Source organism: Engystomops pustulosus, chromosome 4, assembly GCF_040894005.1.
Source record: "Engystomops pustulosus chromosome 4, aEngPut4.maternal, whole genome shotgun sequence".
In the NCBI taxonomy this organism is placed as follows: domain Eukaryota; kingdom Metazoa; phylum Chordata; class Amphibia; order Anura; family Leptodactylidae; genus Engystomops; species Engystomops pustulosus.
Genome location: NC_092414.1, coordinates 29,085,171 through 29,097,966, shown reverse-complemented (window position 1 = coordinate 29,097,966; position 12,796 = coordinate 29,085,171). Strand labels below are relative to the sequence as shown.

At 41.5% G+C, this 12,796-nt stretch overlaps 1 protein-coding gene across 2 annotated transcripts in view; it reads left to right on the top strand.

The window, feature by feature from the left end:
• The window catches only part of LOC140126318 (E3 ubiquitin-protein ligase RNF213-like), a 163,128-nt gene that overhangs the window by 91,524 nt on the left and 58,808 nt on the right, over window positions 1-12,796 (top strand). For both annotated transcript variants that reach the window (XM_072145604.1, XM_072145603.1), the window contains 5 exons: window positions 378-532; window positions 1,628-1,837; window positions 4,438-4,619; window positions 8,770-8,884; window positions 12,163-12,257. In XM_072145604.1, coding sequence (XP_072001705.1) covers window positions 378-532; window positions 1,628-1,837; window positions 4,438-4,619; window positions 8,770-8,884; window positions 12,163-12,257 — 757 coding nt within the window. The remainder of the gene's footprint in view (window positions 1-377; window positions 533-1,627; window positions 1,838-4,437; window positions 4,620-8,769; window positions 8,885-12,162; window positions 12,258-12,796) is intronic.

Sequence of the window (12,796 nt, the reverse complement as noted above, 5' to 3'; positions counted from 1 at the left end):
GCCTAAAGGTGGTAACTTCCCAGCCTCGATAATACCTAGCTGCCACATTTTCTCCAAATAAGGTGTTCCATGTAAACTCTCATGGTGGGAAACGTTGGCCGCTACTTGGACTTGTCACTATGGCACATAGTGGAAGCTGTGGTTGACATATGAAGCATCTGTCCATAAACAACTATAAACTGTACTTTAGGAAAAATATTCTAAAACATCTAAGGTTCCATCTAAGTTGATGTGTAACCTTAGTGTGGATCTTATGAATATCTGGTCAAATTTTAAAATGACCATTAGCAAACCAGAAAGTAGAGGAATCAAATAACTGTGGCAATACATTTGGATTGTGTTGAAATTTTAAAGTAATTTTTTTCCCTCATTTTTAGGTCCTGAAATACAATTCCTAAAAATCTTCTCACAGACTCCATTTAGCGATTTTATTACTTCAAAAGAAACAGATGAGCAGCAGAGCCTGTTCTCCAAATATTGCCGAGACTTCATCCTTATGAGCGTGAATATATCCTCTCCTAAAGAGTTGATGGTGAGATTAGCAACCTTTAAAGACTGTGGTGCTTATTTACTAAGGGTCATTGATCGCACTTTCCTCAGACTGTTCACCGTTTTTGGGATTTGCGCGGCTTTGACAGACGTCTGCGCTGGGATTGTGTCGCACAAGATCGGATTGTGGCACAGCGGCGCTGGCTTTCATGTGACAGAAATCGGGGCACGTGCCGTCGGACAATCCCACTGATTCGGATTGAGCGCGGGATTTAACTTTAAAATTGTTTCGCAAGACAAAGAACTTATATGCACCAGGAAAAAGAAGGTGAACTTCGGCGGACCTGAGCGGGAAAGTGACACATGCAGGATATCGGGCGCTCGATCCTAGTGAATTGCGGCACAGTGCATGATCGTCGGACAATGCACTTTAGCTAAACTCAGTCGGATGGGTAAGTACTAGTGATGAGCGAGTATACTCGTCCGAGCTTGATGCTCGGTCGAGTATTAGCATACTCGGACCGGCTCGTTGCTCGGACGAGTATTTGCCCTGCTCGATAACGAGCATTTAATTAAAAAAATAGAAGTGAAGAACAATAAAAAAATACAAATAAAACATTTAATTTAATCGTTTAATTGAAGAAAACAGTGAAATAACACAGTGCAGAATAGATTGCAGATGTTCAGGAACATCTGCGATCTGTTCCGGAGACACGCGTGCAGAACGGTGTTCTCCGCAATAGTATTTGAAGAACAATATGTGTAGAGAACAACTTGCAGATGTTTGGAAACATCTGCAAGTTGTTCTTCACACATATTGTTCTTCAAATACTATTGCGGAGAACACCGTTCTGCACGGGTGTCTCCGGAGCAGATCGCAGATGTTCCCGAACATCTGCAATCTGTTCTGCACTGTGTTATTTCACTGTGCTCGGTCAGTTTGTAATTTTGCTGAAAAATGCTCGGGTCTCCCATTGATTTCAATGGGGCTCGTTACTCGAAACGAGCACTCGAGCATCGGGAAATGTTCGGTTCGAGTAACGAGCACCCGAGCATTTTAGTGCTCGCTCATCTCTAGTAAGTACATCTCCCCCTGTAAGTTACATGTTACATTCCACTTACTTCCTATATGTTGCAGGTGATGGAACATGCTCTATCAACAAGTATTCAGGACTTAAGAGGTGATAAAACTGAAGAGAAGCTGACTCTTCCATGGGTGCACATTGGATACAATATATTTCAGTACAGACTACAAAACCTAAGCAGGATTTTGGCACTTATTCCTTCCATACTTGATGTTCTTTGTGAAAAAATTGAGGAACAGCATCCTATGATTAGAGATCAAATGGTAAGTATTAGTACTAATATTAATATTATTTTTATTCTTTTTTTATATAGAAAAACTTTTTATTGATTTTTAACAATACAATTCAAAAGAAGAATTTGTTCTTATATTTATATGTTAAGAAAATTGTTACATAAGGCTAGTAGTTCAAATAGTACATCCTTTACAAATACAGATATTTACCGTATCTTTCAGACTATAAGGCGCACAAAATATTCTTTGATTTTCTCAGAAATCAAAGGTGCGCCTTATAGTCCAGTGCGCCTCATATATGAACCATATTTACAGACAACAGCTGCCTTGAACTGTGCACAGGTCTGCCACCTGCTGGTTATTCATCCTTATAATCAGGTGCCCCTTATAATCCGGTGCGCCTTATATATGAAACTAGACATTTTAGCAGGCATTTATTTATGGTGCACCTTATATTCCTGTGCGCCTTATAGTCCGAAAAATACAATATATATATTCTACTAAAACAATAGCCCAATATCTCTATTAGTTATCATTTTGATCTTATTTGCATATTTTCTTCTTCCAGTTCTAACACAATACCCCAACCTTCCCACCCTTCCACAATTTGTCCCGCTGGTAGGGTAAAAGAGAGAAAAAAAACGCCCTCCTAACTTTAATCACACCACATATCCCAAATTTTAATTCTGCTTGGTGCCAGTGCTTTATTCTGGGTCCAGATCTGTTCATAGTTTTGAATCTTAAGTTTTTAATAATAATTTTCAAAAAAGCTTTATTTATATAGCGCTGTCATATTCTGCAGCGCTGTACAAATATAAATATCCCAAACAGGCTGCGACAAGATTGCTGGTTGGCTAGTATGGAAGCTGAAAACACATGGTTCGAGTCCAAATGTGGCAAAGTAAGCCTCATGCATACGACCGTTGGCCGCAATCAGGGGAAAATGATCCCCTTTTTGCAGCCCGTTTCAGACAGGTGAACATAGGCGGGTGAGGGGGTGATGGTAAATTAGTTCCTGTTTTTGCGGGTAACTCAGAGCCCCCAAAAATGGGTGTGTTTGTCAGGCCTAAGTCATGAATATAAAACATTCTAGTTCTTTATAAAAGTGAAGCCAGCTAGGGGAACTAAAGAAATTAGAAAAGCTAAAAAAAAGTTTAAAAAAAATAAATAAAAAAAAGGAATTTAGAGATTAAAACTTTACACATAAATTTTAAAAAGTGTATTACAATGTCCCAAAATGTCAAAACATAATATGGAAAATATGTTTGATAAAAAATTGATATCAATATTGTTATATGTATCCCATAAAGGCAGCACTAAAAATTATATTTGTTAAACAAAAAATATATATATCACAAAGACCTAAAAAGTCTACATGAAGATTGATTGATTGATTGTTTTCCTCTATTCACATAGGCTTATACTGTGGACATGGGATAACTATGAATCTTCACACATCCCCATTAAAAAGTTATGGGTTTCTATATTTTTTAAAAGTAGTAAGACATAACAAAAAGCACAAAGTTAAAAAGTAATTTCAACTGTAGAGTTAACCCTATTACGATAATATGAAACCCAGAAAAAAATAATTGCATTTTCTTGCTCTTTACCCCACATATATTTTTACTCAATTTTTAATTCTAGTATAAACATACAACTTCTATCACAAAATTGAGTCCTTTTACATCTGGATCAATGAAAAAGTATTAAAGTAATGGCCTTGAAATCCAGGAAAATGATTCATTATGAGCATATATTGTATGTTTTAAGGGGTTTTCCCATCAGTGGTATGACATATCCTCAGGATATGCACTTTTCTAGATAACTGTGGTCTGCTGGCTCCCATTTTGCCAGGCTACATGGTAGGGCCCTTCTATAAACTGGAATAGAGTATGACAAATGGTGACACCCACCCATGTGCGTCCACCTCTTCATTAGGCCCAGCCACGGGACAGGTATCGGCATACCCTGTTATCAATATAGGTGCTCAATATTTACAATATGTCCTAAAAACTATGCTTGTAGTGGCAGGTTTCCGATGGAAATACCGGGCACCAGCTCAGGGTGAGCTGGTGCCGGAGCTTATTTTAGTTAGTGTTTTAAACCGCTGTATCGCGGTTTAAAACACTTTTTAAACGTTATAGCCGGCGCAGGCAGGTACGCGCTCGGCGCTTACCGTGCGCGCGGCTACATAGGAAGTGAATGAGAGCCGCGTGCACGGTAAGCGCCGAGCGCGTACCTGCCTGCGTCGGCTATAACGTTTAAAAAGTGTTTTAAACCGCGATACCGCGGTTTAAAACACTAACTAAAATATGCTCCGGCACCAGCTCACCCTGAGCTGGTGCCCGGTATTGCCATCGGAAACCTGCCACTACAAGTGGTAGGTTTCCTTTAATATACCCCTACACAGGGCTAAATACAAAAAATTAAAATAGAAAAAAAAAATGTAAATCCCCTTTTCACTTGGAATGGAAACAGAAAAATAAGAACACAAAATTATTATTGCTGTGTCTGCCATAACCTCAAGTCAAGTATATTATATAAATTTTTATTTTATGTTTTATTTGGCATAAATAAATGTTTAGTTGGTACAAAGATTTGTCTACGAAATAAATGTCATTTGTTTCTAGGCTCTTGATATCTTCGCTGCTATTGTATGCATGGAGATACTAAAAGACAGCGTGAAATACCTAAGCCCACAAGCCTGGATGTGCAAAGTGAAGGAAATGCAAATGCCTATCGAACTTATATGTTCAGAAGAATATCTGAAAGACTACAGTCCTGGATGCAAAGCAGCAGTTGAGCAAATCAGGTACAGTTATCTAAACTAAAGCAAAGAAAAATTAAAGGAAACCTACCATCAAAATCCATCAGGATAAACAATGGGCACTTACTCATAGATCCAGGCACCGTGACTGTGGTAATCTTCTTATATTTAGTATTCATCGCCCCATTCCTTCTAAAATCAACTTTTACAATTATGCTAATAAGTCAGAAGGGCTCCTGGGGGTGTTAACAGAAGCCCTTGTGCTGAAGTTACACAGGCGGCTACACTGTCTTACCCTCCCCTACTCCCTTAACCCTTCTTCTTTACCCCCTGATGTACTTTCACTCCAGCATTGATTATTAGCACACAGTGGCAGAGGGGAAGTGCTCCGAAACAATGTAACAGCCTATGAAACTGCACCATGGAGGGGCTCTGGAAATGCCCCCCGAAGCACAGTCACAGTGCCTGGATCTACAAGTAAGTGCTCATGTTTTATCATGCTTGATTTCCAGAGTAGATTTCTTTTAATAAATTTGGTTAAATGTAATTTGCCAAATTAGTATTTAGATTACAAAGCTACATTATCTTGCATATTTATTTTTAAAGAAAACCCATTATTTTAAATATTTTTGAAAGTGTTAGAGTGCAGAGGCAGGTAAAACAAATTGAGGAAAATTATTATTCATGATTAATTAACATGTCTGCTCTTTTGTTAGTTAGGGGTTCAGCAGGCAGCTATGATTGTCAGTCATTGTATAAGACCATATGGTGGAAGGTCATGGTGTAATGTAATGACCAGTGATGATTGAACCTAAACTTTTGAACCTGAAAATCTGCTTGAATCCAGGTTCGGGCACTGAACCCGAATCCCACCCCCCACCAGTAACAACTGCAATTGGTGCTGATATTCAGGGATTGATGATCCTCCAGTGTACCACAGTGATTTGAATGCCACGGGTGACTTTGCCTCCGGCATTTAAACAGTTAACATCTGCAATGTGCCAGCACTGATCCTGGGTGTTATTGATGGTGGTTGGAGGTTTGAGCTGGACTCAAACCTCTAACGATTTGAGGTTGACACTGGGTGACCGAAACCAGTAGCGTTTGGCACGGACCAGAACTTTGCGGTTTCAGTTTGCTCCACACAAGTAATAACTATTAAATTCATTTCTTGAGTGGGATAGCTCATTAAGATCATTAAGTCATATTTATATATTAGTGGACAACATTCTTATTGTCACGGGTGCTCACCCGTGCCCATCTGTGTTTGCCAGCATGGTGCCTGTGCTTACCTGTCCCTGATCCTGTTCCCAGTCCTCCGGCCGTGTGTGAGCCGGCTTCAGGAAATTTAAACGCCTAGCGCATCGTTAATTGGCGCTGAGAATTTCCCAGAATTCTATATAAATCTGCCTCTCCCTGTACACCCTGCTGGATCTTCGTGCCTTGTGCCTTAGAGAAAGCTGTGTTCCATGCTCTCTGCTGTTATTGTGATTTCCCGTTGTGAACCTGGCTCTGTTCCTGACTACGCTGCTCCGCTGCCTGCCTTGGCCTATTCCTACGTCCCCGACTCTGATCCCATGCTGCCCGTCCTGACCTCATGCCTGTCCCCAACTACGATTTTGCTCAACGTCTTTGTACCTTGCCTTGGCTGTCACTGCGGACAAAGTCGCAGCTGTGGAACAACCTTTTGGTACCACACCGCAGCAAGTCCAACCCGCCACTTAGATTCCGGTTCCAGGTGTCGGCTTACATCATTGTCCGCGATGGTCCAGTGTCAAAGGTTGGTCTAGATATTTTGCCTAGCCCTGCAAAAACTAAAGTCTCAACCTTTCATTTAATTATTGAGAATGGGACTTCCCTCCTTATGAACTATGGGGGTCTGTTTTTGTGATCCCCAGTAGTTGGACCTCCACAGTGTACCACAGTGATTTGAATGCCACGGGTGACTTTGCCTCCGGCATTTAAACAGTTAACATCTGCAATGTGCCAGCACTGATCCTGGGTGTTATTGATGGTGGTTGGAGGTTTGAGTTGGACTCAAACCTCTAACGATTTGAGGTTGACACTGGGTGACCGAAACCAGTAGCGTTTGGCACGGACCAGAACTTTGCGGTTTCAGTTTGCTCCACACAAGTAATAACTATTAAATTCATTTCTTGAGTGGGATAGCTCATTAAGATCATTAAGTCATATTTATATATTAGTGGACAACATTCTTATTGTCACGGGTGCTCACCCGTGCCCATCTGTGTTTGCCAGCATGGTGCCTGTGCTTACCTGTCCCTGATCCTGTTCCCAGTCCTCCGGCCGTGTGTGAGCCGGCTTCAGGAAATTTAAACGCCTAGCGCATCGTTAATTGGCGCTGAGAATTTCCCAGAATTCTATATAAATCTGCCTCTCCCTGTACACCCTGCTTGATCTTCGTGCCTTGTGCCTTAGAGAAAGCTGTGTTCCATGCTCTCTGCTGTTATTGTGATTTCCCGTTGTGAACCTGGCTCTGTTCCTGACTACGCTGCTCCGCTGCCTGCCTTGGCCTATTCCTACGTCCCCGACTCTGATCCCATGCTGCCCGTCCTGACCTCATGCCTGTCCCCAACTACGATTTTGCTCAACGTCTTTGTACCTTGCCTTGGCTGTCACTGCGGACAAAGTCGCAGCTGTGGAACAACCTTTTGGTACCACACCGCAGCAAGTCCAACCCGCCACTTAGATTCCGGTTCCAGGTGTCGGCTTACATCATTGTCCGCGATGGTCCAGTGGGTCCACTACCCATGGAGCCTGACAATTATTATTGGTTTCAACTGCTGGGACGGCCACTAATCATGAGCATGGACCCCCAGCGATCCAGAGAAAGGGGGTCCCGTTATACTAATGGGTGGAGCCACATTTATCTTGCCACTTCATTAATATGGGAGTGTTGTTAATAGCCAAGCACAGCACTCAACTGTCTCCTACATTATTATAGACACTGCATAGGAGTGACAGAGAGAGATGAGTGCTTGTAGTTTCTGCACTTTCCGACACTTCTATAGCAGTGAACGGACTGGCAGGATGCATGCCCAGGACACTTGTATAATTACGAGCTCAAGCTACAAAAATAAATAAAAAGGGTTTGTATTCATCCATACATATTATATGAATTGTAATTCGCAATAATTTTACTAATATACTAAATTATATAGTAATCCAATATGTGTCCTTTGTATGAAATTTTAATTATTATGAATTAGACTTTGTATTTTATGTACAGATGAGCATTTACTCCATTTTCTATATTTTTATGTTTTGAGCTTAAGTTTTCATAGGGAATCATTCAAAGGTTGGTCTAGATATTTTGCCTAGCCCTGCAAAAACTAAAGTCTCAACCTTTCATTTAATTATTGAGAATGGGACTTCCCTCCTTATGAACTATGGGGGTCTGTTTTTGTGATCCCCAGTAGTTGGACCTCCACCTATAAGCTTGGTTCTGTAATCCCCTGGTTCTCTAAAGTCTGCAGAAAACTGAAACTGGAAAAAGTCCACAGGAAAAGTGAGTCTTAATCTGCCTTTTAGGGTTCACCATTATCTCCCGCCAGTAGGGTTGAACTAAGCCAAAAATGATGCAGGCTGACGCTACAGCTTAAGGTGCCAGACTAAAAGTGCACAGGCAGGCGAAAACAAAGGACACATGGATAAGTTGGATGAGGGACAAGTCTCGGAAGAAATAAAACCTCAGACAGAGTTCGCAATAGTTGTCAAGGCAGGTTCGTGCTAGACAAAAGGGAGTAAATCCATTACAACAGATAAAAGTTGAGATTTTGCAGTTGTTGATACCTTATATTGGCTAACAAAGAAGGATGATGACAATTTGCAAGCTACTTAGGTCTCAAATCAAGTGTGGTGAAGAGACCTAAGTATTCAGGATCTTTTTACGGTTGCCATTTCTACTTGATGTCTCTTGCTTCAGGCTCAACTTTTTGGAGATGATCCAGTATCAGAATATTAAACTCTGTGTCCAAGTCTATACATGGGCAATCTCAAAAGTAGTCTTGAAAGTGCTCATGAGTTAAAAACCTTTTAATGTGACCCTGTATTTCTGCATAGGGCCTCCATCTACAAGGTGGCTCCTTCTTTTCTTTGTTTGCTGTAGATGAGGTGAAGATACATGACCTATTCTGTAATCATAACCATTTATCTTTATGTACTAATAACACAGGTCTGACTGGAATTGTGTATTTCTCATGGCACTTTTTATGGAGCATATGCTGGAGGATGGCAAGCGTCGAGACCTGGAATCTATTGTAATAAAACATGCACACTTACTTGGACAGGTAAAACATTTTCTGTTTCTTGTAACCATCATATGACATCTTATGCACTCTAAAGAATGGGAACTACTTACCCAGGTTGGGTCATACTTCTGGCTATCAAAATCTGCATCCAGTCATAATTTTCAGGGGGTTATCGGATCCACTCAAGCCACAGCTTTCTTGGACCATGACATGTTAAGTCTGAGAAAGTGATACCGTGTGGTCAGATTGGCTGAAGAGGGTTCCATGAGCCACCCCCAGCTGAGCACCGGTGCTGAAGACCGGACGTACTAGTGTGATCCTGGGAGCCAGCATGGTACAAAACTAGAACATCCAGAGGAAACTCATGTAAACAGAAGAAAATAAAAACTCCATGTAGATATTATACTTTATCTCTTTTGAACCAAGGACTCTGGCTAAACACAGAGCCGAAATGTAAAACAGGTTGGGCTGTATTCATATCCACTGATTTTTATGGTGCCTTTGCACCATTATAAGGCTGAATGGGGTCTATGTAAAATTGGTGGTGTCCAATATGAGATGGGACATGGAGTGCCTCCTAAATAATGGGGCATATTTACTAAGGGTCCAAACACTGCATTTTCTTCGGGTTTCCCGACTTTTTAACATTTTGTCCTGAATTGCCCCGAGTTTTTGGAGCACGCGATCAGATTCTGGCGCACTGGCGCCGGCTTGCATGTGACACAAATGGGGGGGTGTGGACGTCAGACAACCTGACTGATTCGGACAAACCACGGAATTTAAAAACCAAATTGTGTTGCAAGATCAGCACTTACATACACAGGGAAGAAGAAGAAGGTGAACTCCGGCGGACCTCAGAGGGGGATGCCACACATGCAGGAAATCGGGCTACCTGGCTATGTGAATCGCGGAAGATCTGAATCCTCTTCAGACAACGCACAGCGGGGATCGCGACGGGACGGGTAAGTAAATGTGCCCCATTGTATTCAATGTGAAGTTGGTGATCAGCTATGACATTTAGACTGAGTTCCTACTGCCTGATCCTTCTTCAACATTAGGGTAGAGCCAGGAGGACCTAATACACATCTGATTTATTTTAAGATGTATGTATGAAAAGGGAAAGTTCTCTGATCTCTGGGAGTCCAACCACTGGTCTACAAGTGCTTGCTAATTACATACATTTTGACCATACCTGGAACTCCTTGGAATTTTTTAGATTATGTCTACTTGACTCCAACTCTTGAGCCGACATGGTGTAGCCTCTTAACCAATGAGACCAATGGTACACAACCTTTGGTGGTGGTCCAAGGACTGCATTGTCATGCCACTTAACTTCAAGGAACTGTACTGGTAACCCTAGCATTTACCACTGTACAGCAAAAATGCCACCACAAAAAAACAGTAAGGTATTCAATACTACATCAGAAGCCAAATACTGTATTCAGACAATAACTAATACAGATTCCACACCAGCCAATAAATACTTATATAGACCTAAGACCAACCAATAAAAATAGTGCCCAAACCAGACAATTAACAATATAGAAGCTAGAGCAGACAAATAATAATGGAGAACCACTCTCAGAGAAGACAATACAAATGGAGACCCCAGAGCAAATAAATATTAATGATGAGACCACAGGAATGATTGAGACCAGAGGAAAGAAATGATTAATAATGGAGACCCCAGAGTGGATAATAATGGAGACCCCAGAGTAGATAATAATGGAGACCCCAGAGTAGATAATAATGGAGACCCCAGAGTAGATAATAATGGAGACCCCAGAGTAGATAATAATGGAGACCCCAGAGTAGATAATAATGGAGACCCCAGAGTAGATAATAATGGAGACCCCAGAGTAGATAATAATGGAGATCCAAAGCAGAGCAGATAAAAATTATACAAAAAAGAATGTGCAGTTTTCAGCTCACCTATGTTGGTAATATGGATTGCGGTTCGTGGCTGCACGGACACCTGGGTTGGGGAACCAGTCAATGACAGCAAAAAAAAAAGAAGGTGTAGTCCAGCTTCCAATGAAAGGCAAAAGAGTAAGTTAAAAATCCACTTTTATTAGAAAAAATAAATCATGGTAAAAACATCAACGGACTTCCATGAGAGGAGACGCGTTTCGGACGAGAAAATGTCCTTAGTCGTAGCCTAGTCTATAGAACATAGTGCAGAGTATTTAAGCATAAGTGAAAGGATCACATGGTACAACATGGCAGAACACTTTTGGCAATCGGCAAAAAACAACAATGTAAGGAACAAGAAAAACACAATAGTATTAAAAGAATAGAGATACATTAGATCAGTCTTATAATTTAAACCAAGTGGGAACCTTGTCTGGAGGGTGAGGATCCAGAAGGCTTTGCGGGATCGCAGCTGTCTGGTCCAATCCCCTCCTCTACGGGGGCGCGGTATGCACTCTATGGGAATGACAAACAATGTAGAGACGTCACCACGATGAGTCTCTTGAAAATGTTAAGAAAGACCAGATAAACCTGAGGACAAGGTAAGTTGGTGTTTGGTGGCACCATTTATATGTTCAGCAATACGTTTTTTAAGCGGTCTAATGGTGCAACCTACATATTGAACACTGCATGATGAGCAAGACGCTAAGTATGCTACGTGATCGCTGGGTGCGTATAGGAAAAGATTTTTTGGTAACAAAAGAGGAGAAAGAAGAAGTTTTTACTATATACTTGCAAATGTTGCACATATGGTACTGCCTTTATACTGGAGACAAGAAGACATGGCATTTTGAGAGACAAACATATTAGGAGCTATAATTTTTTCCCAGAGATGGGGCATTTCTGGAGACATATCGTACCCCTTTATCCAAAACTTCAGACAAAATTTTATCTTGATATAAGATGGGTAAATGTTTTTTTATGATGTGTATGACATCATTATATTGTGGGTTACATGTGGTGCTGAAGGTGATAGGACAGGGGGTGGTAAGTAACATTCTTCTTTTTATTTATTTTGGAATGTAACACTTCTTACCTAGTCTTTTTATTAAGAGATGAAAAAATCTGCAAAATTACTTATCTCTGACTGCTCATCCTCTTTTCCTTCACGCAGTGTGCACTCTTTATTTATCTGTGCATCGCTCTACTCTGGGTCGTGACATTAGGACCCATAGAAGAGCAGCGCCCAGAGCATGAGAGGACCTGGGAGCAATGAGTACAGTACAGCTGACAAGCACTTAATCCTCTCCTGCTCTGGTCACTGCATCACAGAGCAGCAAACTTCATGTTGGTTTTTATTGAAAGATCTTTAACAGCTAACAAGCTCTTGGTACTTTTCTTCTCAGTGCCTGGGGAAGTTTAAGGATATAAAGTCTGTCAAGGCTTTCTTCATGTTAATAAAAGTCCTTCAAGAGTTCAGAGATGAAGTTTCTATTTCAAGGTATTTCAAAATTACATTGTAGTATTTCCATTATGCTTTTATTTTGGCTACATGCAAATGACTAGGCCTGATTCCGGGCCAACTACAGAAGAGGAGAGGGGGGAGAGCTCCTCACCCCTGCCCTCTCCATAGAAAGCTGAGTCACCGCAAACTGGCAATAGATAGGACATGACCTATCTTTTTCGGTGCAGTCGTCTGGCCAGGTCATGATGTGGTAAGTCACAGTGGGCCAGTGCCATAGATCTCTCTTATGACAGTAATCTATTGTGTATGTGCATGTTTTGGATGAGTGAAACCTGGTGCAGTGATTGGTTCGTGAAATGTGGCCACCATACAGTCTGTGGGGCATATTTATCAGGGCCTCTGCGCCACGTCAGTGGTGTAGAAGCCCTGAAATAATCGCAAATGAGCGGAGGCCGCAGCCGGCTGGTAGTGGGGCGTTATTGTCCCCATACCTGCACACTCGGTGCAGCCAGCGAATTTTCGCACCCCGCCGGATACATCAAGAGGCTTCAACCCCCAAGGTTGGATACTACCAG